The sequence below is a fragment of the Muscardinus avellanarius genome (assembly GCF_963383645.1).
Source record: "Muscardinus avellanarius genome assembly, chromosome: 3".
Lineage (NCBI taxonomy): Eukaryota > Metazoa > Chordata > Mammalia > Rodentia > Gliridae > Muscardinus > Muscardinus avellanarius.
Genome location: NC_137788.1, coordinates 112,589,672 through 112,605,802, shown reverse-complemented (window position 1 = coordinate 112,605,802; position 16,131 = coordinate 112,589,672). Strand labels below are relative to the sequence as shown.

At 52.0% G+C, this 16,131-nt stretch overlaps 1 protein-coding gene across 1 annotated transcript in view; it reads right to left on the bottom strand.

Annotated features, from left to right (window-relative positions):
• ARHGEF11 (Rho guanine nucleotide exchange factor 11) overlaps window positions 1–16,131 on the bottom strand; it is a gene marked incomplete at both ends in the record, with an annotated part of 100,208 nt that overhangs the window by 26,272 nt on the left and 57,805 nt on the right. Inside the window, 7 exons of the mRNA XM_080692756.1 lie at window positions 568–669; window positions 824–898; window positions 6,437–6,571; window positions 7,496–7,572; window positions 8,015–8,060; window positions 10,296–10,415; window positions 15,071–15,142. Of these exons, the coding sequence (XP_080548882.1) occupies window positions 568–669; window positions 824–898; window positions 6,437–6,571; window positions 7,496–7,572; window positions 8,015–8,060; window positions 10,296–10,415; window positions 15,071–15,142 (627 nt within the window). The remainder of the gene's footprint in view (window positions 1–567; window positions 670–823; window positions 899–6,436; window positions 6,572–7,495; window positions 7,573–8,014; window positions 8,061–10,295; window positions 10,416–15,070; window positions 15,143–16,131) is intronic.

Below are 16,131 nucleotides of genomic sequence, written 5' to 3'. Positions count from 1 at the left end.
GCATTCAGCGAGTCCCTGCTGAGCATATGGACATTCATTGTGACCTCTAATCGTGGTATCCCCAGAAAGACAGAGCATGGGCCAGGGAGAGTGTCACCCTCGCCAACGCCTTCTTCACTCATAAGCTGCTGGCTCTGAGCACCGCTGGGGCACAGGGCTCACCCGTCGTGTACCCCTTGCGGTGCCCTCCCCTGAAGACCCTTCCCACTGGGCCTGCTACACTGCCTGTGGGAACACCGCGCATCTGCCAGGGCCGTTCTCTCAACTCCCCAGTCATCTGTATCCACCTTCACCCAAAACACCCCAGAAAGACTATGTTCTCTAATAAAACTCGCTAGGCTCATCAACAGTGACAGTGCCTGCTGGCTCCTCCCCGGACTACCGAGGTAGCAAGCTGTGTCTCAGTGAAGAATCGCTCTGCCCAGGTTTCATCATCTTTTCTCTTTTGTCTGTGTCCTCGAGATGCCTGACTCTGCCCATGAATCCAGCTCATAACATCTAGACATCTAGAGATCAGGGACAGAGGACACTGCAGGTATGCAAACAAGACTCATGCTTCTGACTTACCAGTGGACTGGGGTCCGCCTGAGAGAAGATGTAACGGAGAAAAACCGCCAGGTGAGCCGGACGTGACCTCAGTTTCTCAAGGTCCTGGAAGATGATGTCACTCTGGGGGTAGAGGGGAGTGTGGCTGGGAGGTGCCGGGCCTGTCCTGCTGCCCCCTCTCCCAGGCTTGAGCCCCTGTCCCCGCCAAACTGCTCCCAGTCAAGGGCAGCTCGTCCAATAGGAGGACGACCAAAGGAGAGAGCCCAGAAGCCGTTACCTCGTTGTTGAAATAACCTGGGTCATAATCTTCCTCTGGGCCAATAATCAAAGGCTTTGGGCTGTGATCTAGACCCTGGGGGAGAAAGTCAGCTGCAGAGACGAGCGGCCGGAGGCTGGGGATCCCACCTCCTCCCTGGAGTCTGTGGTAGCAGCGAGGCATCCACAGGGAAAGCCAGCCGGGCTGGTAGCTGCTGGCATCTCACTGCCACCCCCAAATCTCAGCGCACAGATGCAATGACTTCCACTCACAGGAAGCCAAATGCTTCTGGGTGGAGCAGCCTGGTCACATGACACGTGAAGATGGGGAGTAGGAGAAATGCTCTCTTCCTGTTTGCAAAAGACCTGGGGAGGGAGTGCCGACTACAAAACAGTCACCCAGCACCTGCTGCACTGTGGGGCTGGGGGCTTTGTTGTGCTCCCAAGCAACCAAGCATCCAGCACCCTCTTCCCCAAACACTCAGCCTCTGCTCTGCCATCCACCACAGAACCTCTGAATGGTCTGGTAGCTTAGCAACTGTCAGAGCCACGAGTGCCAAGCTAAAGGGGATGGGCTGGCCTTCCTCAAATACCACCTGCACCACTGCCTTGTCTGCCCGAGCATCCAGGCTAGACCCAGCTACCTGTCACTGCCCACGCTTGGTGTGCTTTCCCTGCTCTGCCAATTTTAATGAAAACCGAACCCTAACTGACATCCCATTAGTCGCTTGTAAGAGGGACTCCATACTGCATGAACCTGCGACAAATCGTTTAAAGGTCCCTTGGGCTTCCTCCCAAGCTTTTCTAGCATCTCTATTTCCCCTGACTTAGCCCCTCATTTCCAGCCACGTCTCATTAGCCACCTACCTCCTCATGTCCATCTTCTTGCAGGCCTAGAATGCCCACCTCAGCACTCCCGCTCCGGCTCCCGCTCCGGCTCTCCTGCCTTACTGACTATGCCCAGAGTGGCTGTCACAGAATGCGAGAGACCCAGCGGTACTGCGAGTCGCACTCCTTCCTAGCTGAAGACAGCACGAGCCAGAGACCGCCAGCTCTGCTCAGCCCCACGGAGCCGGCCCGATGCGCTGAGCCTGGACTCCCTACGGGCGGATCCTGGTGCCCTCGCCTACTCTAACACCCTGCCTCTCAACTCCTGGGGCCCAGGACCCCTGGTAGGTGCTACACAAGCTCTTCTGGCAAAAAGCATGGGAAAGACTAGGTTTGCACTTGTTGGTCTTTACAAATATGTATTTTTTTTCTGATCACAAAAGCAGAATCTGTTCCTTATGAAAGAAATCACACATTACAGGATTATCTCACAGAAAGTAAGCATTCCCTTGGCTCCCATCCTCCTTCCTACTGACAGTATCATGGACAGTGCGGATCCCCCACCACGCTCTGACGACAGGTTCCATTAAAACACTGGCCTGTAGCACAATCTGCCTCATTCCCGCAACTCCCAGCAGGGCTCTGCTTCCGGAGCGCACCTAGCTTCATGTCTGCCTTCCCCAGGCCTGGGCCACCCACCTCACCACTGGAACTACACTACCTGTGCTCTTACCACTCAAAAACAGTTTTTGGGGATGAAGCGATTCAGAGGAAGAGGAAAGTGACTCCAAGGACATCGACCCCTTTCCTGCTCCTGTTGGCCATGGACAGGAAAACCTGTACCAAAGGATGGGCACCCAACCTCCCTCCGCCTCCTGCACCTGCTCCTGTGGAAGAAGCAGGCACCCAGAGAGCCCCAGAGAGGAAGCAGCGCTGACCCACAAGCCGGGCCCTTGACAGCCTGGAGCTCTCTGCCCCAGCTTCCTCATTCAACCAGATTAAGGTTCTAACAGCCACCTCCTTTCTTTTTAAAACTATTTTAATGCAAAATTGAAAAACAGTATTTTAATGCAACATTTTGTTGAATTTTTAAATTCTGAGCCAAGGTCTTGCTAAGTTACCCAGGTTGGCCTGGAACTTGCAATCCTCCTGCCTCAGCCTCCCGAGTAGGTGGTATTATAGGTGGTGCCACCATGCCCAATGCCTCCTTTCTTGATTTGTGAGGAGTGGGGCTTTTTGTAAAGGACCCAGCCTACTTGTGGGCACAGTAAACACTTTAAACATACAACATACATTCCTCACCTACCTCCTTCAAGTTCTAGAAACAACTGAGCCCGGTCAGATTGCAACTAGAGTCTCAGACACGCTGTCCTGCACGGTGACCTTTTATCTTTTGGTGCTGGGGTTGAATCCAGGGGCATTCTAACTCGGAGCTACAGCCCTGGCTCTGGCTGTGTGTGTGTGTGTGTGTGTGTGTGTGTGTGTGTGTGTGTGTGTGTGTGGGTGGGGGTGTTATGGGGATTGAACTCGGGCATTCTATCTCTGAGCTACACCTCCAGCCCTATTTTTATTATTAATTAATTAATATATTTATTTATTTTGTGGTACTAGGAATGGAACCCAGAAGCATTCTACCTCCGAGCTACACCCCCACCCCTATTTTTATTCTTTATTTTGAAACCGGGTCTCACTGAGGTGCAATGGGCCTTGCTAAGTAGCTGAGGCTGTCCACTAACTGTGATCCTCCCGTCTCAACCTCCCGAGTACTGGGATTACAAGTGTGCACCACCATGCCTGGCTGAAGTCTCAGTTTCAAGGAGTGTGAGATGCTTTGTTTTGGACAAGTCCTCCCATGATGACACTCAGAAGACAATTTTGGTTGGCCCATTTCAAAGCATTCATTCACTCATTCTGTAAATATTATGAAGTGCCTTCTCAAAGCTTTATCTTGAATATCCCTGAAGGTCCACATGCTAAAAGCCGGCTGCCAGCCCGTCGTGCTGTTGGGATATAGCAGGACTTTTAAGAAGAGGGGCCTGAGGAGAGGAAACTGGGTTGCCGGGGGCATGCCCGGGGTGGTGTAACAGGAGTCCAGGCTCTTCCTCTCCTCCTTACTTCCCGGCTGCTATGAGATGAGCCCCACCCCACCACACACAATTGCCGTGATGCGCTGATGCCACAGGCCCAAAGTCACAAGACCTCATGTGACCACGGCCTGGAACCTCGGAGCCAAGGGCCTGGCGCACACCTGGAATCCCAGGACTTGGGACCACAGGCTCCGGATCAGCCTCAGCAACTCAGAGGCCCTCTGCAACTTCGTGAGACCCGGTTCAAAAAAGAAAGCAGGATAGCGCTGGGCGCGGCTCAGAGGTGGACTGCTCCTGGGTTCAACCCCAGCACTAAGTAAACATTTTAAAAAGACTTTCCTCCTTTTAGGTTGATTATCTCAAGAACCAGCCTTGTAAACACAGAGTAACAGTAGGGGATCAATGCTGCGATACAGAAAGCTACTGCTTAGAACCCTCAACTCCAACAAAACCAGAAGGCGAGCTCGCCGAGGCGCACTCTCCAAGAGAGCTGAGCGGGGGAGTGCGGCCGCGTCAGGAGGCTGAGGCACCGAGAGGAAGGGGCAGGCCACCCGTCAGCCCTCCCCGGGCTTCCTCCTGAGGTGGGCTGAAGTGCTGCCCAACCCACTATTTCTGCAAAGCCTCCATAAGAGATTCGTTACAGGAAAGATTAAGGCCCAGTTTTGTCCAGGAGAGGGAAAAAAGGATAAATTAGTTCTAGATCCCAGGATTCCAGGACCAGCAGGGGATGGATTTAACTGACCTGCCGATTAACCGGTGCCTCACGTTTGTCTGCACATGAGGGCTACCATTTCTGTTCTCTCTTACCCCATCTCTCCCCTCTCATCTCAAGTACTGTAGCAGTCCCACATTCTGGAGACCTCCTCCTGGGGGCACTAATAGGTGCCCAGAGTCAAAGCAAACGCTACAGTGGCAACTTTCAAACTTTTCTGACCACATAAGTTTTTTTGTGGGTCGGGGGATGAAACCCAGGGGCATTTGACCTCTGAGCTGTACCCCCTGCCCTATTTTTTTTTATTCTTTATTTTGAAACTGGGTCTCACTGAGCTGCAGAGGGCCTACTAAATAGCTGAGGCTGTCCACGAAACGCGATCCTCCAGTCTTAGCCTCCCGAATGCTGGGGATTACAAGTGTGCGCCACCACGCCTGGCTTTTCTGACCACATAATAAACACATCTCATTCCAACCCAGTACACACATATGCAACTTAAACAGACGGTTTATAAAATTACACTTATTATAGAGAGTGATTATGATATTTTGTTCCATATTAGATTCTACTTCACTAACCATAAACACTGCTCCTGACCTCTAATACTGCGAGCAGGAGTCACTAAGAGGTGACAATTCAGTTTCACAATGCCACCTGCATATTCCTTACATGAATATGGGATGCTTTTCCACTCAGCTACATCCCCAGCCCTTTTTAATCTTTATTTTGAGGTAGTCTCACTAAATTGCTGAGGCCTCAACTTGCGATCCTCCTGCCTTGGCCTCCCTCCCCCGCCTCCTGAGTCGCCGGGATGACAGCTATGCCACCGCACTTGGCTTCTCTGCCTCTTCATACGTGGCAGCTTTCTGCCTATGCTGTTCTACATATTTCTATGTAGAATTTAACAAAATAGCTTCGAAACTTGAATTTGGTTTTACACATACCTTGCATTTATAGTGTGCTACTGATTTTAATTTAAGGCGGTGACAGATCTCCTTTAAAATGAACCTAAGTTTAAAAAGTGAGCAAGCAGCCGGGTGTGGTGGCGCGCGCTTGTCATCCCAGCATTCGGGAGGTGGAGACAGGAGGATCGCAGGTTCATTGCCAGCCTCGGCTACTCAGTGAGGCCCTATACAACTTAGTGAAACCCTGTTTCAAAATAAAGAATAAAAATAGGGCAGGGGGTGTAGCTTGGAGATGAATGTCCCTCAATTCAATCCCTAGTAATGCAAGAAAAAAAAAAAAAAGACAGTGAGCAAGCTTGAAGCTTGATGAGTGCTGAGTGACGTCATGCTGTTGGGATGGGAGTAGAGAAAGAAACCATGGCCTGGGGGATTTTAAGAAACGCTGCTGCACTGTCCAGGAGTTGCTTCCTACCATCAAAGGACTGTGGCTCCTGTTGCACAATGGCAGGCAAGTCCCCAACCCTCAAGTGAGCCGACTGTGTTGCCAGGCAGCCTGGATTCTCCGCAAGTTTTTGCACTGAGCCAAAACCTGTCTTTCTGAAGTCTCCCTGGGTTCTGCCCTTGAGAGCAGGGTTTTCAGATCATGAACCCTCGGGCTACATGAAAGGTGCCGTGAGAGCAGAGGAAGTTACGGAGGCAAGATCTTAGAAGCACTTAAGTTCTGTTTTCTATAATAAGAGTTACAAATGATAAGATTATGCTTAAGAAAAAGACTTTACAAGGAAGAGAACACTGAGAATTAGTATTGTGCAGACACACTCAACAGGCCTATTTCCTGTTCTATGTGGACATTAGCAATCTGCTCCTGGGCTGCCGTGTCCACGGTGCACCTTCTGATGATTCACAGGGAAACCGAGGCCAGCGACTTTCGTCTTTATTTGTCCCACGTTCTTTCTTCACTACCTGTTCTCTCAGTGACTATCTCAAACTGTGGGCTCCAAACAGGGTTCAGTCTTACTACTCAGGACCACGTACCGGGCCCCCGCCATGCCCCTGCCACAGTCCTGCCGGGGAAGGAAGAGTGCAGGGCTGCTGGCACCTACCTGGTCACTGGGCAGGGCTGCCACGTCCGAGCCTTGCCGCCTGTGGTGCTGGGCCAACCTGGTCATGATCACAGGGGAGGTCCGAGGGCTGTCGAGTCCAGGGTCTGAAAGTACCGAATTCCGATTCGTCAGCGACTAGAGGAACAGAGAATTTTGTGAGGAGGAGCCTTGTCCGGAAGGGTCTCGGGCTCGGCTCATTTGGTGATGATCAACACACAGGCCTGACACTGCACCCCGAGTACACATCGCCTCAGCCAACCTCGCTGGAGCCGCAGCGGCGATCACGACTTGCCCACTTTCCACACAAAGTAACTAAGACTCAGGGAGTTCACGAGACCTACTAAAGGTCAGCGGCCATACGGCGTCCTCTGGATTTGATCCAGCAGCCTCAAGCCAGGGCTGCACTCCCCAGCCTGACAGAACAGCAGGTCTGGGTGGCGCAGGACCCACCCTGCTGCCTTCTGGTCCTTTCACTTCGCTCACCTACCTAAGGGCTTTATGTGTCCTAACTACTTTCTCGGCTACTGAACCACTCTGGCTGGGTACGAGCTTGGCTGTAACTGTCGTCACCTCTCCCCTCCCTCTCCCTCTTACACTGCAAGTCCACAGTTCCAGCTTATACACACCAGCTGAGCACACCTGGGGAGATGACCACTCCAGAAAGATCAGCTCCCCAGCAGACCAAGACCAGAGGCGAGGGGAGCGGCCGGGCCCTCCTGCGGGGCAGGCTGCTGGCAAGTTACTGCCAGGAGAAACAGGTTCCGGTAGTGCCACTGTTTTAGATGATCAGGTCCTGCTCCCGGCTCCCACAGGCCTCCCTCTCCACCCCACTCTTCATTCAACAGAGCTCACTGTGCTCAAACACAGCCAGTGTTGATAGCCTGGATGTGGGACGCACTCTCAACCCCTTTCAGAACCAAGAGCACTGTGGCTAAAATCCCTGGTGCTAGACAAGAGGCGCCGAAGACGGGCCAGAGGCCTGATGTGATGACCCTGAGCAGCACAGCCTCCGGTGCCCAGGACAGGGCCATTTAGCGCAGCCAGCCCTGCCGGACTCACCTCACTGACAGAGGGAAAGCGCTCTGTCCCAGAGTCCAAGCCACTGTCTGCTTCCTGGGAATCCAGATAGAGGTGGCCTGGGAGGAAAAAGAGTTCAGAGAGCAAGGAAGGAGCTCCAGCGCACTTGCTGCACGACCCCGAGGTCCTGGCCACCCAGTGTTCACCTGCGTGGGACATGGCCCTCCTACGGTGGCTCTGAGGCCCTGTCCTGGCACACCCAGTGTTCACCTGTGTGGGACACAGCCCTCCTTGACTAGTCTCACCCTCTGCTCACCCCGGCCCTCTCCTGGCCACCATCTCTGTTCACAGGCATTCCCTGAGCTCCTGGGTCCAGATCCATCTTCCCCGTGTCTCCCAGCTCTTTATCCACCCGGTGCTCCTGGTCAGATGCTCATTTCTGCTGGGCTCGAGGGCCCTGGGCCCTGGTGCTGCTTCCTCCATCCCCCGGTTTCCCAGAGGGCAGATCGCAGAGGATCTGCCAGGAGGGGAGGGACACGAGATGGGAGGATGGGAACTCACCTTCTGAAGGTCTCTGGCTGGTGTCACCACAGAGTGGAGGTACGTCCTAAAAGAGAGAGGCCCAGAAGATGGGCAGATTCCGCGAGCTGCCCCTCCTGCTGCCCTCCTCCCGTCCTCAGAAGTGGCCAGCTGCAAGACACCGCTGTTTCTACAGTCTGAGCGGACACTGACCCCTAATGGTGGGAAGGAGCCTCACCGATAGTAAGCAGCAAACAGCCCACTTCATTTAGCACCAGCTGCCTCATCTGGGCCGGACACAGGAAACCCGCCTTCTAAGCAGCATGCAATGCGGGTAGGGGCTGAGGAAAGGGGTGAGCGGTGGGCCGGGCCCACAGAGCACAGGCAGGCAAGGGGAGGCGTGGCTGACGGCGCCTCAGGATTGCCGCAGCACTTTCTGGACTGCATTTAACTTCAGCCTGAGTGAGGCATGTTGTACTCCATGCTACCAATGAGGAAACAGGAGCTCAGGTCTCTGTGCACGCCCCAGCTCCCAGCCGGCCGACTCCAACTCCAATGCCAGAGCTCAGACCTCCAGACTCCAAGCTCAGTCTCAGACTCGCCACCTTCTCGGCAGGGGACACTAACAGTGGCGAGGGCCACAACCAGGCTCTGGCCCTGGGCCACACCCACTGCAGCCCGACAATACCTTTAGGTGTATACTGCTGTGATCTCCATTTTATAGATGAGGAAGCCAAGGCTCCTTGGATTAAGCAACTTGCCTGAGTCTTAAAGCTGGTGGGAACCTGACCCCAAATCCACAACCCGAGCTCCTATGTTTGCCTGCCTGACCCTAACTTTGCTGACTTGGATGTTCTCAAAAAGAAAGAAGAGAAGGCCTAACTAACTTCTATTAGTTTGGGCAGATACTGTTCTTGGAGACATTAAAGTTCCTAGAGAGTCACTGCCCATTCATCCAGAGAATTGAGGCTCAGGGCAGATTCGCGAGACACCAGTAGTAAGAGCAGAGAAGGAACCATTTCCTCCCTAGACTGTCGGCAGCGTGGCGAGGTGCCGACGAAGACCCCGCTCCCTGCACTGGGCCCTTACATGGCTGGCTTTGAAAAGTACTTGTGCTTCCTTGAGAAGACCCACTGCTTGAAAAACAGGCGGGAAAAGCTGCCAGATGAACAGTGAGTAAAAGCAGGTGGGAATCCACATCAGCTGTGAGGGAGTGCCCCGCAGGGGGGGGCACTTAGAGACTCAAGCCGACAGCCTGCTTCATTTCCTATTTCTTTCCACTGCAACTCTAAGTCCTTGGAGGGCTTCTTTTATTTTTTTTCTTTTCTTTTTGGTACTGGGGATCAAACCCAAGTGCATTCTACCTCCAAGCTACACCTCCAGCTTTTTAAAATGTTTTTAATTTTTTGTGGAACTCAGGATGGAACCCAGGGGCATTCTACCTCCAAGCTACACCCCCAGCCCTATTTCTTTATTTCTTATTTTGAAAAAGGGTCTCACTGCGGGGCGTGGTGGCGCACACTTGTAATCCCCGCGCTTGGGAGGCGAAAACAGGAGAATGGCTCAGGTTCGAAGCCAGCTGTGCTGGCTTAAGAGACCCTGTTTCCAAATAAAAAAAATATAAAAATAGGTCTGGGAGTGTAACCCGGAGGTAAAGGGTTTCCAGGAACCCCAGTACCACCAAAAAAAAAAAAAGGTCTCACTGGGTTGCAAAGGGCCTAAGTAGCTGAGGCTGTTCTTCAACCGAGATCCTCCTATTTCAGCTTCCCAAGTACTGGGATTACAAGTGTGTGCCACTATTCCCAGCTGTTTTCATTTTTTTTTTTTTTTTGGGTCATGCTAGGGATTGTACTCAGGGGCATTCTACCTCCGAGCTACACCCCCAGCCCTATTATTTATTCTTTATTTTGAAACAGGGTTTCACTAAGTAGCTGAGATGTCCGCGAACCCCAATCTTCCTGTCAGCCTCCCGAATGCTGGGATTACAAGCGTGTGCCAACATGCCTGGCTTTTTATTAATTTTTTAATTTCTGAATTAGGGCTAGGGTCTTGCTAGGTTGCTCTCAGCCTCCCAAGTACTGGGATTACAGGGGCACACCACACCTGGCTGACGGGGCCTTTTCCTCGCATGCTGTCCCAATCACAATAGTGCTCAGCCTCTCTGGCGCTAAGGAACCACTGAGCTTTGTAAACACTGAGCACTGCTGGGCCTGGGGCCCTGCCATGCCCAAGGCTTTCTGCTCCTGCCTCCTCTCCTCCTGGCTCAGCTCTACCCGCCCAGCGGCATGGCAACTCTCTTGGCACTACACCTGCGGGCACTCACCACCAAGCCACCAGTCTCCTGCTGGATCTTCAGCTGTAGCTGAGTGACTCGCCGCCGGGCGCCTTCAATCTGCTCTTCCAGCAGGCTGGCGGGGTTCCGGCTATACACCTCACAGATACGCTGGGGAGGGGAGGGGAGGGGAGGGCAAGGCGGACAGGGAGGAGGGGAGAGGGCAGAGGGTGGTTAGTAGAGAACGGAAGACTCGCCAGCGGGGAGACAGAGAGAAGAGCCGCTGTCCTCTGGGGACGCGCACCCTCACCTCAATTAGGATGAGAAGCGGCCTGGGAAGGAGACACGACACCACGGCGTGCCCCATCCCACGCGCGGGACACTGAAGCGACTGTCCAGATCAGTGCCAGAGAAGCACTAAAGAGGCGCCTGCTCACCAGGAGAGCCAGGAGGAGAGGAGGAGAGGAGAGGAGGGAGCCTGCAGGCCGGCCCATGCCGAGCCCTGGCTGGGGAGGCACAGCGCCCACGTAGCCCTGCTTTGGGATCCTGGTCCCTCCCTCACTGCCAAGTAGGCTCAGGCAAGTGCCAACCCATCCTCATGGATAAAAGGAGATGCCAGTGCCTGCCTGGTGGGCTGCTGTGTGGTGGACCGAGGCATGAAGTGCTCAGCAGGCTGGCAGCTGCCAGAAGACGCGGCGCTTCAGACTTTACTACTGGAGGAGGCACCTGGCTCCGTTTGTGGGCGGAGTACACAGATAGCGTTCACATGCTGGCTAGGCTCGCTGCTACCAGCCTCCATTCTGACCTTCCTCACATTTAGCGTTTCATCTTTCCCCTGCCTGTCAAGCCTGACTCTCCTCTTGGGCCCAGCGGATACCTTCATCAGGTGAGAAGTTCCCCAACTTTGCTGCACTCAGAAGAGGAGCTGCATCTTTTACAAGTTAGGCCTCCCACTGCTTGTTTGCTTTTGGCGGTACTGGAGGTTGAACCCAGAGACCTGCTACCTCTGAGTTACACCCTAACCTGATGTTTTATTCTGAAACTGGATCTCATTAAGTTACGGAGGGCCTCACTAAACTGCTGGGGCTGGCCATGGGCCTGTGATCCTCATCTCGGCCTCCAAGTACTGGGACTATGGTGTGCGCCACTCTCTCCCAACTGCTTCTGGCACTTCCTGGACAATGTTCACAGGTCTTCAAAGCCTCCCTTTTCCAGTGGTTCCTTCCCACCATCCTAGAGAAATGCTTAAGTTCCAGACTTAAAACACCACAATAAACCCTTCCCATGGCTTGGACCACCCTTCAAGCTCCATTCTCCTCCGTTGCAGGCAGCTGACTCGCAGCTGTACCTACTTGTGGAGCCCTGATCCCTGGCCTCGAGCATCCTCAACACACATCACCAGGCACCCTCCCATCACACAGCTCCTCCTCCAAAGATTAGGCACAGCAGCAAGCGGCATGAGTTAGAGGTATGCACAGATGCCGCAGAAGCACTAGGTCTCAAAACCAGCCCTAGCCCCTGCACAGGCGCCCTGGTGACCCAGCCTGGGCCCCACTCCAGGGTCACCCCGTGCACCTGCAGGCATCTCCGCTGCACCTCGGGTGTCTTTGACCCAGCGCAGCAGGCGCTAGCCCTTCCCTCCCTCAGCCCTGCCCGGCCACCATCCTGCCTTCAGCAGCTCGGCCTCCCAGCCAGCACCCAGACCTGCACCGACTGTTCTCTTTATTCTCCTTCACCAACAGTAGGTTCTCATTCCCACCACTCCTACCGTCCCGATTCCTGCTGTTCTCGTAGGCGGTCACCCTGCTACAAGGCTCCTATGTCCGACACTGAGCCCATCCCCTGAAGGGCACTGACTGGGAGGTGCGAGCAGTCCTCTGGAGGCCGATGCCTTTGGTCAGGAACCTGACAAGCCTCATCTCAGGACACCTTCACAGAACTGTATATAATGAACTTGTTGCCTGCCTGCCTTCTCCTCTTCCTCCTCCTCTTTTTTTTTTTGATACTGAGGATCAAACCCAGGGGCATTTTACCTCTGAACTACACCCCCAGCTGTTTTTATTCTTTATTTTGAAACAGGGTCTATGTTGCTGAGGCTGTCCTTGAGCCTGAAATCTTCCTGTCTCAGCCTCCAAGTACTGGGATTACAGGTATGTGCCACCATACCTGGCTGACTATTCCTTCTTTGGGGCTATCATGGCATTTAAATAATTTCTTCCTTCCTTTCTTTTGGGCAACCATGGCATTCAAAAACTTCCCTCCCTCCTTCCTTTACTTTTTTGAGGTTCTAGGGATGGAACCCAGGGGCATCCTATTTTTCAGCTACACGTACTACACCCCAGCCCTATTATGAAACAGAGTCTCACTAAGTTACTATGTATTGGTTTCAAACCTATGATCCTCCTGTTTTAGCCTCCCACATACTGGGATAACTTAAAAATTGTCCTGAAGCTGGACATGGTGGTACATACTTATAATCTCAGTATTTGGGAGGCTGAGACAGGAGGAATGCAGGTTTGAGGCCAGCCTCAGCAGCTTAGCAAAACCCTCAGACACTTAGCAAGACGCTGTTTCAAAATAAAAAAAAAAAAAAGGGCTGAGGATATAGCTTGGAGGTAGAACATCCCTGTGTTGACTCTCTATAACCCCCTCCAAAAAAATAAGAAAAAAAGTTGTTACTGAAATAATTCATATAAGCCTCATCATTTAAAAGTGTTTAATTTAGTGGTTTTGAGTATATTCATGCACCCGGGCAAGCATCTCCACTCTCTAATTACAGAACATTTCCATCACCCCAAAACGAAAGCTGGTACCTGCAGCCGTCCCTGCCAGTCCCCCCCCCCCCCTCTGGTAATGAAGAATCTACTTTCTGTCTCTGTGAATTTGCCTGTTCTGGAAATCCCCCCGCCCAGGGGCTTTTTTACCTCCAGGCTACACTCCAGACCTGTTTTGTATTTTATTTGGAAACAGGGTCTCACTAGGTTGCTGAGAGCCTCACTAAGTAGCTGAGGCTGGCTTCGAACCTGTGCCATCCTCCTGTCTCAGCCTCCCAAGCGGGGATGACAAGCGTGCGCCACCACACCCGGCTGGAAATCCCATTTAAACGGAGTCACTTTGTTGGCTTTTGTCTGGCCTCTTTCAGTTGACTGCTTTTCAAGGATCCCCCACCTCACAGCGCCGACCAGTGCTTCACTCATTTTTATGGTTACGTAATGTCTCATAGTGTAGGCTTACTGCTTCTGCTCAGCTGATAGACATTTGGGTTTTTTTTGTTTTTGTTTTTTTTTTTTTTTTTGGGTGGTACTGGGGTTCCTGGAAACTCTTCTACCTCCCAGCTACACTCCTAGACCTATTTTTTTTTTTAATATTTTTATTTGGAAACAGGGTCTTTTAAGCCAGCAAGGCTGGCTGCGAACCTGCGCGATCCTCCTCCTGTCTCTGCCTCCCAAGCGCGGGGATTACAAGCATGCGCCACTACGCCCAGCTCCATTTGGGTTGTTTTTACTATTTTGTTACTATTATTATTATTACTTTTTGTGGTACTAGGAATGGAACGGGGGGGGGGGGGGCATTCTACCTCCAAGCTACATCCCCAGCCCTATTTTTCAGTCTTTATTTTGAAACAAGGTCTCACTGAGTTGGAGAGGGCCTCATTAAGTAGCTGAGGCTGGCCTTGAACCTTGACTCTCCTGTCTCAGCCTCCCAAATGCTGAGATTACAAAGATGCGCCACCACGCCCAGCTACTTTTTCACTATTATAAATGAGGCTGTTAAAAGCTCAGGTGTAGGTTTGTGTGTGAATACAGGCTTTCAATTCTTTCAGGTGTTTAGGAGTAGAAATGCTGGGCCACATGTATCTCTGTGTTTAAGTGTTTCTAGCGTGGCGCCCTCCCATCAGTGGTGGGGATGAATTAGGATAGTAAGTACATGGACGCACTCTACACAAGTGTTTCTCAGAGTGGCCACATCCTCACCAGCACCTGTGACCTTGGGCGCAGTCACCTAGTGGCTGGGAAGCAGCACTGCCCCTCTCATCAGCATCCTTTATGATCAACGATGCTGGGCATTTTCTCAGGGCTCAGCAGCCACCTGTGTGTCTTCTTTAGGGAAACGCGAATACAATTAATCACGTACCTGATTGATTAATTAATTTGCAGTGCTGGGATCAAACCCAGGGCCTCTTGAATGCTAGGCAAGTATTCTACCATTGGGCTACACCTTCGCCTGTTTATCCAAATTCTCTGCCAATTTCTTTTTTTTTACTGAGTTGTTCATCTTTTTACTGTTGCACTGAAAGAATCCTTTACATATTCAGGGATTTAGACCTGAATATGTAAATATCATCAGATAAATGATTTGCAAACACTTCTATTCTGTGGGCTGTCTTTTTACTTTATGAGTGTCCTTTGATGTACAAAGGTTTTAATTCTGATGAGACCCAGTGATACTCTGGGGCTGGTTTGTGCTTTTGGTGTCATATAAAAGAAACCACTGTCTAAAGCAAGATCATGAAGTTACATCTAGCCTTGCTTCTAAGAGTCTTACAGCTTTTTAGTAAGATTTAGCTCTTACATTTAAGTCTCTGATTAATTTTGAGTTAAACTTTGTTATTTGTGTGCAAGTGGGTATCTGGTTGTTCTAGCACCAGCTGAACACTCTTGGCACCTTCCTATTAATCGAATTCTGCTTTAAAAAAATTCTACCAGCCCACATTCTTCTGCGGTGCTGCAGTCTGCGGAGGTGCTGACTGCCAGGCTGTGCGCCAGGCTGCCCTGTACTGGACACTTCCACTAAGGCCGAGCCAGGCTGCCTTGCAGTGACCTCACCTGTAACTCTTTTTCCTCTTGCCTCAGCATATTCCTGAGGATCTGCGTGGCGTGTTTCTGAACTTCAGGATCCTAGAAGTGAAAAGCACAACAGCTTTGAGTGTTGGGAACTAGCTTAACGCCGTGATTCTTTCTTGTGCCTGCTTATGCTGGGGCGAGGAAAGACTTAGAGTGCGTCCTGGGTACTGAGCGCACTGTGTAAAACGTTCAGCACCTTACCGCAATGCAGAAAACAAAATCTTTTTTATTTTTTTTCTTTGTGGTACTGGGATTGACTCGAGGGGCATTCGACACCCAAGCTATATCCCCAACCAGCCCTTTTATTTTGTGAGACAGGATCTTACAAAGTTGCCGAGGGCCTTGCTAAGTTGCTGAGAATGGTCTCAAACCTGCAATCTTCCTGTCTAAGGCGCCCAAGTGCCACCACACCTGGCTTAAATTTTTTTTTTTTTTTTTTTTTTGTGGTACTGGGGGTGGAACCCAGGGGCATTCTATCTCTGCGCTACACCCTGTCCTAATTTTACTCTTTATTTTGAAACAGGGCCTCACTGAGTTGCAGAGGGCCTCACTAAGTAGCTGAGGCTGGCCACTAACTGGGATCCTCCTGTCTCAGCCTCCCGAGTGCTGGGATGACAGGCTGCGCCACCACTTAAAATCTTACTTTACTCCTGAACTTCCTAGAGACCTTGGCTTTATATCAAATCACTCTAACTTCTCCAGAGACTTGCTGATTGGCTTCCTTTGCAACCAGAAACACTGGTCTCCACCTGCGTCCTGTCCTCTCTGACACCCTCACACAGGCTTCCCTGCTTGGAGGGTTCTTTCTGCTTATATGGCTCGCTCTCTCTGTGACTGGGCTCCGTGCCCTCTCCTCCAGGAAGCTGCCCTCGCTCCTTAGCGGCAGTACCTTCCTTACACTGAGTGGCAACAGTGTCTAGCAATGCCTCTGTCTGCTCCCGGAGGGCCGTGCTCTCCCACCAGGAGCTGCACTCAGAGGGCCTCGGCAGCCATGCACTAGCAACACCGAGAAGCCCTCCCAGCAGCTGCAGGTGCACGGGGCA